General features: G+C 37.5%; 1 protein-coding gene across 9 annotated transcripts in view; it reads right to left on the bottom strand.

The window, feature by feature from the left end:
* rims2a (regulating synaptic membrane exocytosis 2a) overlaps window positions 1-19,598 on the bottom strand; it is a 229,782-nt gene that overhangs the window by 59,722 nt on the left and 150,462 nt on the right. For 8 of the 9 annotated variants that reach the window (XM_051719122.1, XM_051719129.1, XM_051719130.1 and 5 more), the window contains 4 exons: window positions 15,647-15,838; window positions 14,196-14,305; window positions 13,325-13,357; window positions 1,741-1,847 (listed from right to left, as the gene is read on the bottom strand). In XM_051719122.1, coding sequence (XP_051575082.1) covers window positions 1,741-1,847; window positions 13,325-13,357; window positions 14,196-14,305; window positions 15,647-15,838 — 442 coding nt within the window. The remainder of the gene's footprint in view (window positions 1-1,740; window positions 1,848-13,324; window positions 13,358-14,195; window positions 14,306-15,646; window positions 15,839-19,598) is intronic. The other variant, XM_051719128.1, reaches the window with a different exon arrangement.

The following is a 19,598-nucleotide window of genomic DNA, read 5'->3' as shown; positions in this document are numbered from 1 at the left end:
AGACTGACTTTGTGGCACTTTCAAAGCATTGACCTGTTTGTTTGAGCTCTCCAATATGTCAACTACTGGCTTAACTGTTGATGCAAGTTTGGGGTGGGACTTTCTGTTTTTCAACCAATGGCAGACAGGAGTGGGGTGGAAAGAGTGTTTAGGGGTGAGAGTAAATATACACACAATGATATTAGGGCACCAACATTTTATTGTACAAATTGTATGTTTGTAAAATAACATTTTGTACCTATAATATTAGTTTGCTGTCAATTACAGTTTTTTTCACTGCATTTCAATGCACAATTGCATTGTGTGTCCAGCACATGTACCCAAATTAAGCTGCGTGTGTACACTTTTCAATCATTTCTTAAAACTTGTTTGGAAACAATTATGCATTATTTCTATTTGGTGCCACTTGTGGTGTGGAAATTACACTTTTAAAGCAAGAGCTTTTGAAATGAACCCTAAACAGGATGAACAGAATCACACAATTAAAACGTGTAAAACTCATTTTAGTCTAAGGTGTTCCCAAGTTCTCGACAGAAATGAGGTGAGCTATTGTAAGAGCTTATTAACATAGCAGTTTGTAGATGCTCATGACTTACTATGATGATCATAAATATGATGTCCTTAACAGTGTCTTTTCACTGGCCCATCGGACAGAGCAACATATATACCTTTATCTTCTTTTAATAGAATTCTGCAGAATTGATGGGTTGGGGCAGTACAATGCCTTTCATACCACATGCTTAAAAGGATATTTCCGGAGTGTGATATAGCCATATTTGGCATTGAACTTATTCTCAGGACATTGGTCTGTGTAGAGAAATACGACTGTATATCTTGAGGCTGGAAATGCAGGAAGTGGGTCACCAAACAAACTATGTTTAACTTTATTCAACAGTCTGGTTCGGTCAAGCAATGAATAGTGCATGTTTTTATTTTTTATTTTTTACCTGTTACTGTATCTTTGTGTTGATTACATATACTACAGGTAGCTAAGTATGTTGAAGTTATAGCATCCCAAGTTACTAGCTTCATATTTTGAAGTTGTTAAATTACCTTCACGCTACCCTTTTCAAAAAGTTAACTGCACTGACGCTATTTAAGAGGGCAATATGTCAGATGATACATTTTATTTCATAGTGATGATATCAATTAAGTTGACAGCATTAAACATAAAAAAAATAATAAATAAATACAACTACAACAAAAAACTAGAAAACACTCCAATTTATAAACAGTAACTGAGTTGAAGAGTGTGAGCACATAGTGATCAGCAGAATTTAAAAGTGCTTACTTTCTGCACAATAATGACTGTTTTTAAACAAATTTCAAACTGTCATCTCTCACTGTTTGGACAAACAGATAACCCATCCCCAAAGTTATATTATTGGTTGAGCCAATGATGTTCCGTTCGAACCAAAATGATAGAATTATGCTAAAATAAAAAGATTGCAATTCATTTGGTGCTGCTAGTACTGTAAATATCAAAACAGCTAATATTTCACTACAAATGTAAATTTCAAAAGCGATTTTTGTCCCCATAAAAGGTTTTAAAAGGTTTTAAAGGTTTTACACTTTAAATATGTTATCGACTTAATGATCAATACCAAGGTACAATGCAGTACAACCCACTGAATGGACTGTCCTTCACATCTTCCATTGGTGTCAAATTAAATATGGTGTCTATCCTGACTGAGGTCTGTTGCTTAGTTAAAGAAAGAGGGGTAAGCCATGGCTACTTGCCTTGGAGTGATAGTCCTGTTCCAGTCTGGAGTCAGAGCCTGTTCCTGTTTTATACTTGTTCATCTTCAATTTCATCTGCCGCGTTCGTTCCTCGACATCCATAGCACCTACAGACCACAGCAGACATCAGTGAGTGTGTGTGTTTAGATATTTCTTCATAAAGTGCTTCATAATGTTGAGTTTGGTGGGGTGGATGGAAACAGATCTGCCGAGCTGTTCTCTATCGAAGCATTTGAATAATATGGAATGGTAAATAAAAGAAACCATTTACCATCAACACAACTTCCGCTCAGCCAATAATGGAGCACTGACAGAGATCAGTAACTAACATTTCTCGTGAGGTATTTGATACAAAAATGAAGTAATAGGCAATTGTGTTACACATATATGTAATCACAGCAAAGATCTTTTTAAGTATTCTCAGGAAAGATTTCAATATTACAGCATCACTTGTTTTCTACCATTTGAGAATGAGACATTTGTCTGTTTATAATTGAGTCGTCCATCAAAATTAAATGTACGTACTTATTAAATATCAATCAGAAAATTCACCATTATTAAAGGAGCTGGCATAAATGACACATGGGCATAAATGATGCAGCCAAGAGCAGATATTACCGTAGACCAAATTGAAATCAAAACAATAATCAAAGTATACAGGAAAGCATTGCCATTTATAATAATCAAGAGTCAAAACATGATCTTATTTTGAGGTATACTGGAATACCAATTTTGAAAGAGTAGTTCAACCTGAAATTTGAGTCACACAATCACGACACACATTTCACAGTGCTTAAATGGTTAAACATCATTCATTATTACTAAATAATATCTGAAGAAAATGCTGAGTATATTTGACCATTTTTTTGACCGCCAGGCACAAGTCTGAGCTGTGTAAAGCAAACTACATCAGTCTTTGTCAATACAGGTGGCGTAAATGTCAATAGCAATTTCTTCTTGCCATTAGTAATTTTGCTGTTAAGTAATTAACACATTCAGCAAATTACCCAATGATTAGTGTTCTCAGACTCATAGAATAATTTGAAATAACTGAAGTGCTATCGTACATGGTGTTTGATGTTTTCATACTTAAGAGTGGTACAAGTGCATCTTAAAAACTGCCACATTCAAAAGTTCACAAATTCAAAAGTTAAGATTGCAATTGCTTCACTATTGCAATCTAAACATTTTGCAACACACATCTATTTCGATTTAAAAAAAAAAAAAAATTCAGATGGCCATGGTGAATAAATGAGCACACTTAGTAAAAGAGGGTTAAAGTGATTGCAAATAAAATGCAATATTATCATGATGTGATATATATCTGTCATGAAGCCAGCTTCATTAGATAAAGCCACAGTCAAGAACTGCATGACATCATCAAACAAATGCAGATGCACATTAGCCAATTTTCCACAATTAAGCTCATAAGCTCATTGCATGCCACTGTTTCCAAATGTGTTTTCAAAATGAGGAAATGAGAAACAGTGCTGGTAAGGAGGGCTCATGAGTTTGGCTTCACAGCAGAAGTCGAAAGCATTCCTACGATTTGCAATGAAGAAATTAGGTGAATAAAAACACTCATTAAGAGGGCAGAGAAAAAAAGAAGTAATGGGTTTAAAAAGCCAGTGAAGACAACAGAGCTGTGTTCAACAGAAAGAAATGGGCTATGTTCGGATTATTCATAGGTTACTACTCTTACTACTACTGTACTACTTAAACTACTCTTACTGTTCCTGCACTGTGCAGTATGCAAATGTTCTGCATGCATTGAATACTCAGATGACCTACTGCTTTTGCCAAAATGTGCAGTATATAGCAGAACACACTGCAGTGGGTTCTGAATTGAATGCAATGCGCTATTTTTAGGTTATTCTGAAAGTAAATATAGGGTTCGGTTTTCAAGCATGATCCTATTGTTTACTATTCTACAGTTTTAACACTCATTATTCATTACAAAATTGCTGTAATGGGTGGATTCAAATGTATACTGTGGTCCAAACAGGCAATGTTTGAATCTCACAATATAAATGTCCAGGTTATATTTTATCCCAAAATCAAAGGTAAAAAAAGATAAGAAATGGTATTTTGCAGGAAGAAAATTAAGCCTCTTTTAAGGACCATTAAGATGTTTTTATTTTCATGACATTTATGCACATTTCCACCGATTATTATTATTTATTTAATATGGCCTGTACAGCATGAGATTCACTCTGATATGTACTGCTTATGAGCACAGTGCAGCCTGCTCTGTTGGAAAATCCTGCTAAAACAGCTTCTGATGGTTTCTAGCTGGTTATTTATGGTCATTAGCTGGTCCAAGCTGGTCTAAATGGGCAATTAGATGGACTGCCAATCAAAGGGCATGGTTTTGCCCAAGTAGACCTTGAGCTTGACCAAAACTTGAATTTGGTTCCTCACATAAAGCTATCATATGGGTTTAAAACACTTGGAATATACAGTTGTGCTCAAAAGTTTGCATACCCTGGCAGAAATTGTGAAATTTTGGTATTGATTTTGAAAATATGACTGATCATCTTTTATTTAAGGATAGTGATTATATGAAGCCATTTATTATCACATAGTTGTTTGGCTCCTTTTTAAATCATAATGATAACAGAAATCACCCAAATGGCCCTGATCAAAAGTTTACATGCCCTTGAATGGTTGGCCTTGTTACAGACATACAAGGTGACACACACAGGTTTAAATGGCAATTAAAGGTTAATTTCCCACACTTGTGGCTTTTTAAATTGCAATTAGTGTCTGTGTATAAATAGTTACTGAGTTTGTTAGCTCTCACATGGATGCACTGAGCAGGCTAGATACTGAGCCATGGGGAGCAGAATAGAACTGTCAAAAGAGCTGCGTAACAGGGTAATGGAACTTTATAAAGATGGAAAAGGATATAAAAAGATATCCAAAGCCTTGAAAATGCCAGTCAGTACTGTTCAGTCACTTATTAAGAAGTGGAAAATTCAGGGATCTCTTGATACCAAGCCAAGGTCAGGTAGACCAAGAAAGATTTCAGCCACAACTGCCAGAAGAATTGTTTGGGATACAAAGAAAAACCCACAGGTAACCTCAGGAGAAATCCAGGCTGCTCTGAAAAAGACGGTGTGGTTGTTTCAAGGAGCACAATACGACGATACTTGAACAAAAATGAGCTGCATGGTCGAGTTGCCAGAAAGAAGACTTTACTGCTCCAATGCCACAAAAAAGCCCAGTTACATTATGCCCAACAACACTTTGACACACCTCACAGCTTCTGGCACACTGTAATTTGGAGTGACGAGACCAAAATAGAGCTTTATGGTCACAACCATAAGCGTTATGTTTGGAGAGGGGTCAACAAGGCCTATAGTGAAAAGAATACCATCCCCACTGTGAAGCATGGTGGTGGCTCACTGATGTTTTGGGGGTGTGTGAGCTCTAAAGGCACGGGAATCTTGTGAAAATTGATGGCAAGATGAATGCAGCATGTTTTCAGAAAATACTGGCAGACAATTTGCATTCTTCTGCACGAAAGCTGCACATGGGACGCTCTTGGACTTTCCAGCACGACAATGACCCTAAGCACAAGGCCAAGTTGACCCTCCAGTGGTTACAGCAGAAAAAGGTGAAGGTTCTGGAGTAGACATCACAGTCTCCTGACCTTAATATCATCGAGCCACTCTGGGGAGATCTCAAACGTGCAGTTCATGCAAGACGACCAAAGATTTTGCATGACCTGGAGGCATTTTGCCAAGACGAATGGGCAGCTTTACCACCTGCAAGAATTTGGGGCCTCATAGATTACTAAATATATAGATTATACTAGATCTATACTAATAGATTAACTATTACAAAAGACTGCATGCTGTCATTGATGCTAAAGGGGGCAATACACATTATTAAGAACTAAGGGTATGCAGACTTTTGAACAGGGGTCATTAAATTTTTTAACATTCTGTTATAACCTACAGTTGAATATAAATCCCATAAGAAATAAAAGAAATGTGTTTTGCTTGCACACTCATGTTTTCTTTAAAAATGGTACATACAGTATATTACCAATTCTCCAAGGGTATGCAAACTTTTGAGCACAACTGTAGATGTAAAGACTGCACATGCCATTATTAACTTTCACAGTATCTATATTTGTGTTCCACGGAAGACAAAGCCATACCAGTTTGAATTGGGTGAGTAAATGTTGACAGAACTTTCATTTTTGGGTGAGCTATTCCTATAAGGTGGTATGATTTGATTTTTCCAGCATGGTGAATAAGCATGAGTGAGACAAAAGAGAGGAGCTTAGACATGGTGAGGAAAGGATAGCAGAAGAAAGGATAGACCTGAGTTTGTCCAACTAGGGGAGTCTGTGTCTTCTGGGGGGGGGGGGGTATGGGTGAGTGGGTCACATCACAAAAAGGGACAGACACAGACAGAGGAGAGGGGTGTGTTCAGAAGGGGGGGATGGGGGAGGATCAGAAACGGGGGGCAATCCAGGACATCAACACACAGGTAGGGGGCACAACGACAAAAAACAACACAAACAACTACAACATACAAAAAAAATTAGGGAAATAAAACAGATAGAACCACAAACAAAAGTTTCAAATTCAATTAAAGAGAGAAAGGAAAGCTCATGGAAGAAAAGCAAAACTAATCCACGAGTTCAGGAGACAGACAGCAAGAGCAGCCATTCCTGTTTAAAGACAAACCCTGAAATTTTAAAGAAATGGAGAATGGATAAAAAAAGACCTACGGGGGAAAAAAAAGGAGAATAGAATAGGAAAGAGAAGAGAAGGACTGTCTCTGCAAAGTCTGAAGAGAAACAACACTGTAAAAAATGAAATTGCATTTTATCCAGATTATGGTATTTTTTGAGTAATGGATACTACAAAATGTGAATTTCTTTGCATCTACATAAAAAAACATTTTAGACCATTGTTGTTGATTTGCGAGTGTCCAGCATGCATTGCAACTTGAATAAATTATGCGGTTTGTGGTATAGGCTTATTTTTTGTTGTTTGTTGACTTTGTCAGTCAGTTTTTGTGTGGTGATGTTATAAGGTCATCTTTTATCTGGTAACACTTTACAATAAGGTTCCAGAATGGGATAATGTACAGTCAGGTGGTTGTTATCGTACAATAACCCCGACAGGGTGATCAGGTCTTATATCACCCTGAAGGGATTTATTTTGCTATAACAACCAGCTAACTGTACATTATCTGCTTGATAAACTCCTCTTCAACTAGTTAGTTGTTGGACTAGTTGAAAAGTTGACCGTCGTAATCCCTCCCCAATTTCCACTGTTCACAGATACCGCAAAATACTCATTTAATGCCTCTTTAGTGTCACATGTAATGTCGCAGGCATCTCAGGGTGCTGTTTGCCACTAATTAGACTCCATCCTCCACTGCATATTTAAATTCTTTATCTGCGTCTTCACAGAAAACACAATCTGCTGATGTTGCTTGTTTTTTCTCACTTTTTCCTTGTTCTCTTGAGTAACAACGAGCCGTGTTTTGATCCGCCACAACATTAATCACATACCTACCCTGCGTGCATGATCTTGTGTACCCAAGCACATTTCTCAAGCATTAATCACCCTCAATATGATGCCATTTCACAATGACGCCTGCACCTATGGGGCGTTCATTAGCTGGACCAGATATGGTATCTAATTAATCCACACACACACTTAAACAGACACACAAATGACTGTCTTGTTAGAAAGCTATTATAAATCCAGATCCTCAGAACTGTTAAGGAGGGGGGCCTGGGTAGCTCAGTGGTAAAAGACACTGGCTACCAACCCTGGAGTTCTTTAGTTCGTTAGTTCAAACCCAGGGCGTGCTGAGTGACTCCAGCCAGGTCTCCTAAGCAGCCTGGTTGCTAGGGAGGGTAGAGTCACATGGGGTAACCTCCTCGTGGTCACTATAATGTGGTTCGTTCTCTGTAGGCCGCGTGGTAAGTTGAGCGTGGATGCCACTGTGCAACGCGCTATGTCTCCGTGGCAATGCGCTCAACAAGCCACATGATAAGATGCATGGGTTTGCGGTCTCAGACGTGGAGGCAGCTGGGATTCGTCCTCCGCCACCCGGATTGAGGCGAATCACTACGTGACCACGAGGACTTAAAAAAGCACATTGGGAATTGGGCATTCCAAATTGGGTTAAAAAGGGGAAAAATCCAAAAACAAAAAAAAAACAAAAGAACTGTTAAAGAGACAGTTCACCCAGTTCATCAAGCTGGATCCTCCATTGGGCAGCATTTAAATATTAAAGTGATACAGCTAATAATAACCTGTGCATTCTGATTGGCATAAATTTTGTAAAATCAGCAACATGATTCAGAGGAAGAGAGGACAGAGCAGACAGGGTCGAGGTCAGATTGGTCAGAGGTCACTCTAATGGACCTTCACAAACCTGTCTGAGGTGAGATGTGAGTCTCCTCCTGATGGCCGTTTGACGAGTGACCAGCACTGACAACTGAATTCTGCTGATCTTCCCATGTCACCTCTTAACACGCGATCATTAACACAGAGACACAGGCAGCGTTAACTTACAACTCATGTCATGATTCAAATCTTGATCAGTCTGAAAAACTCTGATCCAAATACCCTCTTATTTTCACTCAAAAATGTTTTTGAACACTTACAATTTGGTGCACTTAAAAATGTCTGTATGTAATTGCATTAGATAACAAAATATCAAAACAAATGGCGTTTATTTGCAAGAAAGATAACACAAGCATACTTTTCAAGCAAAACAATTCACAAAAAGGTCAAATGTTTATTTGGGTTTCAATCATAAAACAATAGATATACTGTGGAAAATTAATACTAAAAGTATTTGGACATTTTCTTGTCAAACGTTAGTGGAACATGTCCATATTTAATATGATGAACTACACCCGTGGTTACTCTGCTAGGACACCTGTTTAATCTTGTGGGAAACTGACTTCATGCACCACTTAAATCACACTGACACCATTTGGTTAAAGGCAATTGCAAAATGGCCCAAAAAAGTGAGGTTATTTCAGGGTAACAGTCTAACATCATTTATTTGCAGATGCCACTTACTTTGATACTTTGTTATCTAATGCAATGACATTCATTCAAGTATGGTGAAAATATTTTTGTGGCCACTGTGTGTTTCATGCATCGTGTTTTCCTTAAATGCAACTACAGTTTAATAATTTGGCCTTATTTATAATAAATCATAATGATGTTGAAATAGATGGAATATACACTATATTGCCAAACGTATTCGCTCACCCATCCAAATAATTGAATTCAGGTGTTCCAATCACTTCCATGGCCACAGGTGTATAAAATGAAGCACCTAGGCATGCAGACTGCTTCTACAAACATTTGTGAAAGAATGGGCTGCTCTCAGGAGCTCAGTGAATTCCAGCATTGTACTGTGATAGGATGCCACCTGTGCAACAAGTCCAGTCGTGAAATTTCCTCACTACTAAATATTCCACAGTCAACTGTCAGTGGTATTATAACAAAGTGGAAGCGATTGGGAATGACAGCAACTCAGCCACAAAGTGGTAGGCCACGTAAAATGACAGAGCGGGGTCAGCGGATGCTGAGGCGCATAGTGCGCAGAGGTCGCCAACTTTCTGCAGAGTCAATCGCTACAGACCTCCAAAGTTCATGTGGCCTTCAGATTAGCTCAAGAACAGTGCGTAGAGAGCTTCATGGAATGGGTTTCCATGGCCGAGCAGCTGCATCCAAGCCATACATCACCAAGTGCAATGCAAAGCATCGGATGCAGTGGTGTAAAGCACGCCGCCACTGGACTAGAGCAGTGGAGACGCGTTCTCTGGAGTGACGAATCACGCTTCTCCATCTGGCAATCTGATGGACGAGTCTGGGTTTGGCGGTTGCCAGGAGAACGGTACTTGTCTGACTGCATTGTGCCAGCTGTGAAGTTTGGTGGAGGGGGGATTATGGTGTGGGGTTGTTTTTCAGGAGCTGGGCTTGGCCCCTTAGTTCCAGTGAAAGGAGCTCTGAATGCTTCAGCATACCAAGAGATTTTGGACAATTCCATGCTCCCAACTTTGTGGGAACAGTTTGGGGATGGCCCCTTCCTGTTCCAACATGACTGTGCACCAGTGCACAAAGCAAGGTCCATAAAGACATGGATGAGCGAGTTTGGTGTGGAAGAACTTGACTGGCCTGCACAGAGTCCTGACCTCAACCCGATAGAGCACCTTTGGGATGAATTAGAGCGAAGACTGCGAGCCAGGCCTTCTCGTCCAACATCAGTGTCTGACCTCACAAATGCGCTTCTGGAAGAATGGTCAAAAATTCCCATAAACACACTCCTAAACCTTGTGGAAAGCCTTCCCAGAAGAGTTGAAGCTGTTATAGCTGCAAAGGGTGGGCCGACGTCATATTAAACCCTATGGATTAAGAATGGGATGTCACTTAAGTTCATAAGCGTCTAAAGGCAGATGAGCGAATACTTTTGGCAATATAGTGTATCTATCTGAGAATTCAAATCTAAGGCACTTCAGCACTGTGAGAGTGAACAGCTCCTTTCAACATATAATTGAGCCCCATCTGCTGGACATACTCTGTAACTGTCAGTGGTATGGAAAAATTTTCTGTAAATATTCATGCCTGTTTCTTATATTAGAATATGAAATTCTTTGCAAATATCTCAAAAATTCCACTCTGTAGAGCAAGAGTAGAGACAAAAACAGTTTCAACTTCTAAAGAACTATTTTAAAATAAATAAGTATTTTATATAATAAACAGAAAGATACAGAATATCTATCCGCACATTCAGCGTGAATCCAGACCTTTCCATGTCCCTCATTATTCACTGCAAATCACACATCAAACAAGTGACTATTCATCACACAAGAGAGAGACACACAACGACAGGAGAGAACTGAAGAGAGAGAGACTGACCTAAAAACAGTAACACACTGAGAGACAAAAAGACAGACTCATTCATGCAGAACACATGCAAGATCTGCATCAATCCTTCATTGTCAAAATCAGTTTGAACAAAAGAAGAGACAGTTTTAAAATGTTAGCATAGCTGGGTGATATTGCAAAAAAAAAATGTATATTACAAATACATGGTAATAAACAGCAATATTTATCAACATTTTTACAAAACATTTTAATGTATAAAAAAATGCTACAAAAAATTCTGAAAACACTTTTGAGTGATGGCACAAATGGATCAGAATTTTGAAACGATTCACTGAAATGACTTAAAGCAATTCTGACCATTTTTAAAAAGGAAATTTATATCAGTGGGGAAACAAGTTATTATTATTTTTGATTTATTAAAAATCACGAAGCCATTTTATTTTAATTGGAATAATGTGCATTTATGCATCTTGCACAATAAGACCAAAAAGGGTTCATTTTGGTTTCATGTTTACTTATAAAAAACATTGCGAAATTCAGATCAAAATGATTGCGAATTGAATGTGTAATTCTATGTATCGCCCAGCCGTAATAAGGGATATGCATGAGTAATCTATTAATCGAGTACTCATTCAGCTTTAAATATTTGACTAATAAAATCATTACTCGAATATAGCAATTTGATTTCCCTTTGTGCCTTTGCCTGAAATGAGCAACAATGAAACTGCTTCTCTCATCTAAATCTTGTCGTTACAAGTCAAGTTAAATTATTTAAAGTGATTGTATTGCTTCAGAAGACTTGGATCAAATCAAATCAAATCACTTTTATTGTCACACAACCATATACACAAGTGCAATAATGGGTGAAAATGCATGTTTGCATGAATGCATGTTTCTATGTCTACGAGATGTTGTTGTCTATGCAACAGTCACAAAGTCATTGTGGGGTGGCACAGTGGCTTGCACTGTTGATTCACAGCCTCACAGTAAGAAGGTCCTGGGTTCGAGTCTCTTGTGGAGTTATGCATGTTTCCTCTGGATGCTCCAGTTTCCCCCACAGTCCAAAAACATGAATGTTAAGTTGATTAGAGGCTCTAAATTGCCCATAGGTGAGTAGAGTGTGTGTCTTAGCCCTGTGATGGACTGACAGCTGGGATAGGCTCCAGCACTACCTGTGACCATGCACAGGATAAGTGGCTATAGAAGATGGATTACTAGTTGTTGTTTTGATGTGTTAGAGTACTCGACTTAACAATTACTTAAAATGCCCATCCCTAGTTGTCATAGTAAGGTTGTGAAACCTGCTAATACAGAGGTAAATGAACAACCACACAGCAAACAGCGCAGACACATGCCTGGCCACACTTGCCTTTCCTCCCATTGACCGCTGGGCCATTAGGCCTCATCTCAAACTCTTTAACAAAACAACAAGAGCAATAGAATGAAAAAAGAATTTCACAAAAGCACTTCAAATGAAAGTTCGAATAAAACCTCCTGTACACTGGTTTTGAGTGTCATGTTACTCCAAACAAAAAGCAAGTACTGATTCTAGGAAGGTGGCAGACACCAACAGAACAGATCTTGTGACAAATACAACGGATGTGACAGATGGGAGCGGAGGAAGTGCGATCGCTTGGAAACTAAAATCTGAGTGTATTTGTGTGAGTATGCATTTGTCCAATGAACAACCAATTCAGTTATTTTGATAGACCACTAATTTAGTAAAAATCTCTACAAACATTATTTTGAAGCCCCAGTTCAGCAGAACAGAACAACATTTCTTGAAAATAAACTCACAATTGGACAGGATCTTAATTCTGAGGCCATGTCCACACTAACACGTTTTTGTTTGAAAACGCATTCGTTTATGGCTCTCATCCACACACCAAGACTTTCGTAAATGCTCTCCGTTACTTATTGGAAAACGATGATGTTTAGAAACTTAAAATGAAGTTTTCAAACTTAATTAGTGTGGACGTTGCTTTTCTGAAATCATAGTGAAATCATAAAATAGTGAAATTAGTTAAAACAAAACAAATGTACAAGTCACTGTAATTTGCTTGTGGGGGGTGGAGGGGAAAGCACATTTGGAGGATTGTTTATCACAACACTGTCACGAATAATGGGAGACAGAAGGGGGGAAAAAACTACCTGTATACAGTATGACACATTCACATACAAACATGGAGAGTTTGCAATGGATCTGGATTCAAAACCTCTCAATTCCTTTATTTGGGCACTTAAACACTAGAGATTTGACAGATAGGAAATAGTCAAGATGTGTAAGCCATGTCAGTTTGAAAACAAGCGGGAAATCAACTAATTGAATTTCTGAAAACACAGCTTTCGGAAAGTGGGCCCACCTTTCTAAAATTCTCATTGGTCAATGGATTTCTATGAGCACTGCAAATTTTCTCAACATTTGGTCGTATGAGGGAGCATCGCTTTTGTAAACCCTTGTGTTTTTTCTCTACATCCTTGCTACACCCCATCCTCTTTGAAATTAATGGATTCACAGTGTTCTCTGACACAGTGGAAAATCTCGATTGTGTATAGGCGCCCTTTGTCTGATATCAGAAGTTGATTTTTGATCCATTCATGAATGAAAACCTCAGCTCAAGACCATTGCAGAAAAGTTTAATTCTATCAGAACCATATTGTCTGACAAATTAAACCTTCACAGACATGTTACACACCTGGACATGGCTCAAGGTCTTCATCTCCGTCTTCTGAGAGAGGAATGAGAGAGGGAACCAGGTTGACATGTTAAATCGACGCACACTCAAATATAACAACAGGAAGTGACTGCAGCACAAACTGTGTCATATTCAGCCATTGGGGTAACGGAACGGTGCAATGTTGTGATGATGCACAAGAATCCCTGATGAACTGTATCAATTCCTGTCTTTACAAACGGCAGAACTATTTCTGCTTTCGTAAATCATTTAAAGGAATAGTTCACGCAGAAATCAAAATTCTATAATCATTTATTCTTCATTCCAAACATGTATGATCTTCTTTCCTTTGTGAAACACCAAAGTTTAGCAGAATGTCTGAGCTGTTTTCTTCCATATAATGAAAATGGATGGAGACCAGGGGCTGTTGAGCTCCAAAAATGACAATAAAGCACCATAAAAGCTCTATAGGTCTTGTGTGCTACATTCCAAGTCTTCTGAAACCCTGCGATAGCTTTGTGCCAGGAACAGACTAAAATTGTATTCATTATTCACTGAAAATCTTGCCTTGAAAAGTTTGATTGACAGCTGTGGTCACCATTCACTTTTATAAAAAGAACTCTAAATAAATGAATAAATAAATCTAAATGGGTCTGGAACAACAAAGGGGGAGAGAATAAAAACAGAATTTTCATTTGGGGGATGAACTATCCCTTTAATATTGTGTATTTATTGAAATGACAATCTTTGTTGCCGCTTTCTCAATAAACACCAGTTCAATTTCTAATCACATCAATCTTATCTATGAAATGAACACTTCTCAGCATGACCGATCGAGCCAACATGGAGCCAAAAAGTGGCAATAGAGGGAAAAAAAAATAAATAAACATACTTCTTTCAAGTGTCCCTTTTGGAGGCAGTTGTGGTAGCTGTCGTCCTCTCCTGCCGTTCACAGGGGTCCCGGTGGGGCTGGTCTGGGCTGATCCACCACGGGGATGTGGCCTAACACAATATAAAAAATATAACATTATTATTGCTATTGTATATACTCTATTCTTATAATGTAAGGCATTACCCAGAATATTCAGCTCCAGCGCTAGCAAGAGAGTGTTGATAACAATTACGAAAATTATTGTAATAGGACATCAATATAAAACATAAAAAGCAATAAAAGAGATTGTACTAAACATATAACAAGTTAAAACGTATTTGAAATAAAGTCTATAAATTATATAATATATTTCTACAACATTTTATATAATAAAAATAGGGAAATGAGAGCATTAAAAAGCGTAAAAGTATAGAAAACAAGAGTGGTCTTTCATATACTGTATATGATATTTCACATATAGTACATGTTTTATATGTTTCCCATAATCATGCATAGCCATTTTAATACTGCTGGAGATTAAAATAAACATCATGTGGTTTTTCCACCAGCATTTTGCATAAATGGAGTCAAAACATACATTTAAAGGAATAGTTTACCCTACAAAAAGAAAAAATTCTATCATTATTTACTCACTCTCATTTAGTCCCGAAACAATATGCTGCTTGAGACAATACAATAACTATATTTGACAAAATGCTTGGTGCTTTGGCACAGGATATGACTTTATGTCTTCAGTAATGATGCTGCAAGAGAAGCATGCTGATTTTCTCCGACATCACCGAAAATAAACAAAACATATTAGGATTAAAGACCAAATGAGGAAAAAATAAATTAGATAAATATTTGATCACAATAAAGGTATAAAAAGCAATGGAGATTCCACATCATTATACTCACTGAAAGTATAACTGATGTGTTTTACTATAAATCAAACAATTGTAAAGCAATTAAAGGGATAGTTCATCCAAAATTTTTAATTCATTCACTCATCCTCATGTTGTTCCAAATCTGTATGACTTTCTTTCTTTCATGTAACACAAAATGAAGGTGATGGGCAGAATATTAGTCTCAGTCACCATTCACATTCATTGCATTTTTTTAATACAATGAAATTGAATGGTGATTGAGACTTACATTCTGTCTAACATCTCATTTTGTGTTCCATGGAAGAAAGAAAGTCAAAGTGGTTTGAAACAACATGGGGGTGAATAAATTATGACAGACTTTTCATTTTGGTGTGAACTTTCACTTTAACAGATCACATCTTGCATATCTACAGGAATGAGATGGAATAAATATAACAGCACTACTGCAGAGAGTAAAAACAAAAAAATCAAAGAATCAAGCGGGTGGTTGGATAAAGGGATGGTCTTTGTTATACATGGAGAAGGACGCTTTTCAATTAGTCTGGGTTGTTTTGCGGGGTGAGCGGCTGATTTGGTCTGGGTCACCTCGATAAGGCAGGGGAGGATGGCGCGGAGTGTCCAGACGGCAAGGAGGGCATCGATGATCTCATGCTGGGCCCGTCGGGTGGCCGCTCCGTAGAGCGAGAGCGACTGTACATGGGACGCTCCATGGCAGCGCGCTGATCTGCCGAACGGGACCTGTGGTGATACTCATGTCTGTCTGGTGCTCCGTAATTCCTGGAGAAACGTTATGGAAGGGGAAACAGGTCTCTGTTTAATGTGAATGAGGTCGGTTGGATCAATGGACCCTCAGAACGCAGCACAGCATTCTAGGATATGCACTGAGAAATTCTGGCATCCAATTGGTCAAAGTTAAGTCAAGTTGAGAGTCTTTCTTTGGCACTTGGGAGCAAAATGTGAAGAACCAATGTATGAATCTAGACCAACGGATCTATATCAGCTGTAATGTTCTTCTCATTCTCAATATAGTTAATAGTTTAGACAGATACCAATATTATCAAAAGATCATACTAGACTGATGAAATCCAACATCTTGTTTGAAAATTCAGCACAGAAATCAGTACAAAAATAAACACAAGAAACAGTTTTCTCAATAAATAGATTCTAACTTTACCTCATGATAAAAACAGTGTGAAAGATGTGATACAAATAATAATATTAAAAAAATAGGTGAAAAGAACTGCAATTTAAAAAAATGCATCTCTAGACAACTGCATTCTGTTCTATTTGTAATTCTGCATTAGGCTTTTTGGTGAAAAAAAAAAAAAATATATATATTAAAAAAAAAACGCATTCAGTCTGAATGGCCCCTTAGAACTCTTGAAGAATTTTTTGAAATGCTTGTGCAAAAAATAAATGGAAAATACTACAGCTGCTTAAGAAGTAGGTGGTCACTCATGAGCACTATTTGACACAGTAAAAACTAGTGCACAAGACAACACAGTGACACAAGTAGAATGCACATGTTTTGTATGAGAAGTTGCCCAGCAAAGACATGATTCTCTGTTAATTCAGAAAACTCATGTACTGTTTTAATACTCAATGCTGCCTTTGATAATCAGTCTGTGACACAAAGATCAAACTGACAGATTCTGAGGTTAATACAATTCCTACAACACCAAAAAAAAAAAAAGGCTGATAGAAAATAATAAACAAATAACTTAATAGCTAGAAATCAGTTGAAATAAGACATATGGAACAGTTTTGATTTAATATAAGACTTTGTGAAGTTTAAAGCAAGTTATTCCTGACATAAACATGCTATTTGTTTATATTTGTAATTTTCATTTAAGATCAATTAACATAATCAGAACGGGATCGGAACATGACACAGGCCGGATTCGAACCACGTCCCTGCACACCCGATGTAGTACTGACATTAAGACAGCACTTTAAACCCTGCTACAACTATTTTCACATCATAATTCTATAACATTTCGAAAGGTCAAAAATAACAGCCAACTAAAGTTGAGTGACTTTACTCACAAAAAAAAAGCTTAGGCATACAAAGCAGCTACTATTATTACATGAATTAGAAAAAGTAGTATACTTTAAGATTGTAGCTAAATAACGACTCTTTGAAAACTTCAGTGTTTGACTGTCAACGTGTGTGTCAGTATGCTGCGGATGCAATGTTTTAAGTAAATTTAGAATTTTTTAAAATGTAAAACAACACAAAAATCCTGATTAAGAAAAGTACTTTTTGCAGTGCAAGGGCACAAAAATGAGGTACAAAAATTCAAACAAAAAAGACTTGCATTTAAAGATGGCACAACTACGGTTGCATTTAAATATGTTAAAGGTGCACTCAGTATTTTTTCCCCTTTAAAAAAGTTTGCTCCTAAAGAAATGAATTGTAATTTTGAAACATGAAATGAGGACCCTAGTCATATCAGTAACCTTTATTCTACATGGGGCAGGGGCACCCTCATGGGGGCTGCCATTTTAGAATCACGTGACCAGCTGAATACTACATGTTTAATCTCAGTAATCATCTTGTTATTGGACACTTTCACGCTTGGACTAAATTAATCATGGCTGATTGTGAATAGTGATTTTCTACAATGGCATCTGTAACAGAAAACTATTGATTTTGAATGATGTTGCATCCACACCACTAGGAGTCACTGTAAGTCCAAGATGACACAAACAAAAAGTTACTGAGTGCACCTTTAAGAAAACCCTAACAAAAATCAAGAGTAAGTCAAGATGAAGATACTGCAATAGACTAATTTGTTGTGTTGTTCTGTGGTGAAAGGCCAATCTCATGACAGAGCCACAGGGATGCACTCCGTCTTTATCCTGAAACAAAATGGCTATCAACATTTTAGACAAGCCATAAATGGCTGACCCAAATACACTGTAGCACTATCACTGATTACTGCAAAGTTTTTCTACATAGACCCAGGCCATCCTACAGTTACCTGAAAAACACTTGCCAATTGACGGAACACACTGTTTTCATGGCTGCCAAAAAGCCAAGTCTTGTCAAACTTGTGGAGTCAATCTCAACATCTAATGTATATTTTGCTCAGGGTTGGAGTCAGACATTATATTTTTGCAAAAGAGTTTTATCAATTAAAAAATAAATAAATAAATTAAAAAACATTAGGGATTCATGTACATTAGAGATGTGAACTACACAAATGTGCACTACAGATTAACAGTGTTGAGGAAGCTAATGCTAAACTGTAGTTTGCTAAGCTACATGCTACTCATAATTTAAAGTAGTTCAACTTCAGTCAAGATGTCCTTTTGAAAAAGTATTTTACTACACTACAAATTTCTATAACATTTACACTTAAACCACAAATAAAACTAGAAAACACCACCATCAACAGGAAAGCATGTTTGCCTCGCTAAGCTAAGCTAACAGCGTTTTGTCTCTACACCACAAGCCGCTGGAAAATGTCGCTTGTTACTAAAAAACTCTACACTGTTATGAAAACAGCTACTGTCGATCTACTGAAAAATGTAGATAAGTTAGTAATGCTGTTACATCTGCTGGACAACTTTTCACACAGATATACTGTATACTACACACACTCACAGCACTGTGTAGAAAAATATTACACCATTAATATGCTCAAAGTAGTGAAGTACTGTATTTATATCTTCTCTTCAATATCATTTGTCACAGATTATAACAAAACCTGTGCTAGCTGTAGAAATGTCCCCAAAATGAGAGCTTGGATTCTTAATGATGATCTTATGATGAAAAAATGACTGTGATGCTTTAAGAATGAGCCAAAGGCATACAGTAGATCACCACCCATACAAAAATCAAGAGTTCATGACAAATTTGCCACAAACTTGATGCAAATTTATGGAGATAGAATTGTTGCATATTAACATACAAATGGAAAGAGATTCACAAATAAAAGTTGGTTCACTAATAAATTGAATGAGATCCACAAATAAATGTAAGGAGTTTCACAAAAATAAAGTGAATTCACAAATAAATACAATTGGATTTGCAAATAAAAAAATTATTTGCAAATATATTTTTTAACTCACAAACACAACTCTGTCCAGCATTCATTTGTGAATAGTGCACATTTATTTGTGGATCGCTTCCTGTGCATTTGCGGATCGCTACACGCATTTGTCGATTTTGAAACAAATCTAGCATCAAGATGTGCACACAAATCTACAAATAGGTGGACTCCACCCATCGTCTACTCAAGCCAATCAGATAATGGCCACATTACTCAGACCAATCATAGCATGTTCTATCTTCAAAACATCATGCTTCGTTTTACTATCAGGGTGGGACCAGAGTCACAGCTCTCATGAGCATGGAATCAAGCACATACAGATAAGCTCCAAGGCCGCAAACTTTTAAAGAAATGGACGTCATCAGAGGAATACTGTGACTTAAGGTATATTCGTATAATTTTCTCTCGGTTATAAACATGTGTAGTGTCTCGTTAAATGTCGACAGCTGAAAATTGCCCATTTGTAGAGTGTCCTGATC

This window comes from Myxocyprinus asiaticus, chromosome 15, assembly GCF_019703515.2.
Source record: "Myxocyprinus asiaticus isolate MX2 ecotype Aquarium Trade chromosome 15, UBuf_Myxa_2, whole genome shotgun sequence".
Taxonomy (NCBI): Eukaryota; Metazoa; Chordata; class Actinopteri; order Cypriniformes; family Catostomidae; genus Myxocyprinus; species Myxocyprinus asiaticus.
The sequence above is the reverse complement of the archived record's forward strand: the minus strand, read 5'-3'. Positions and strand labels throughout refer to the sequence as shown.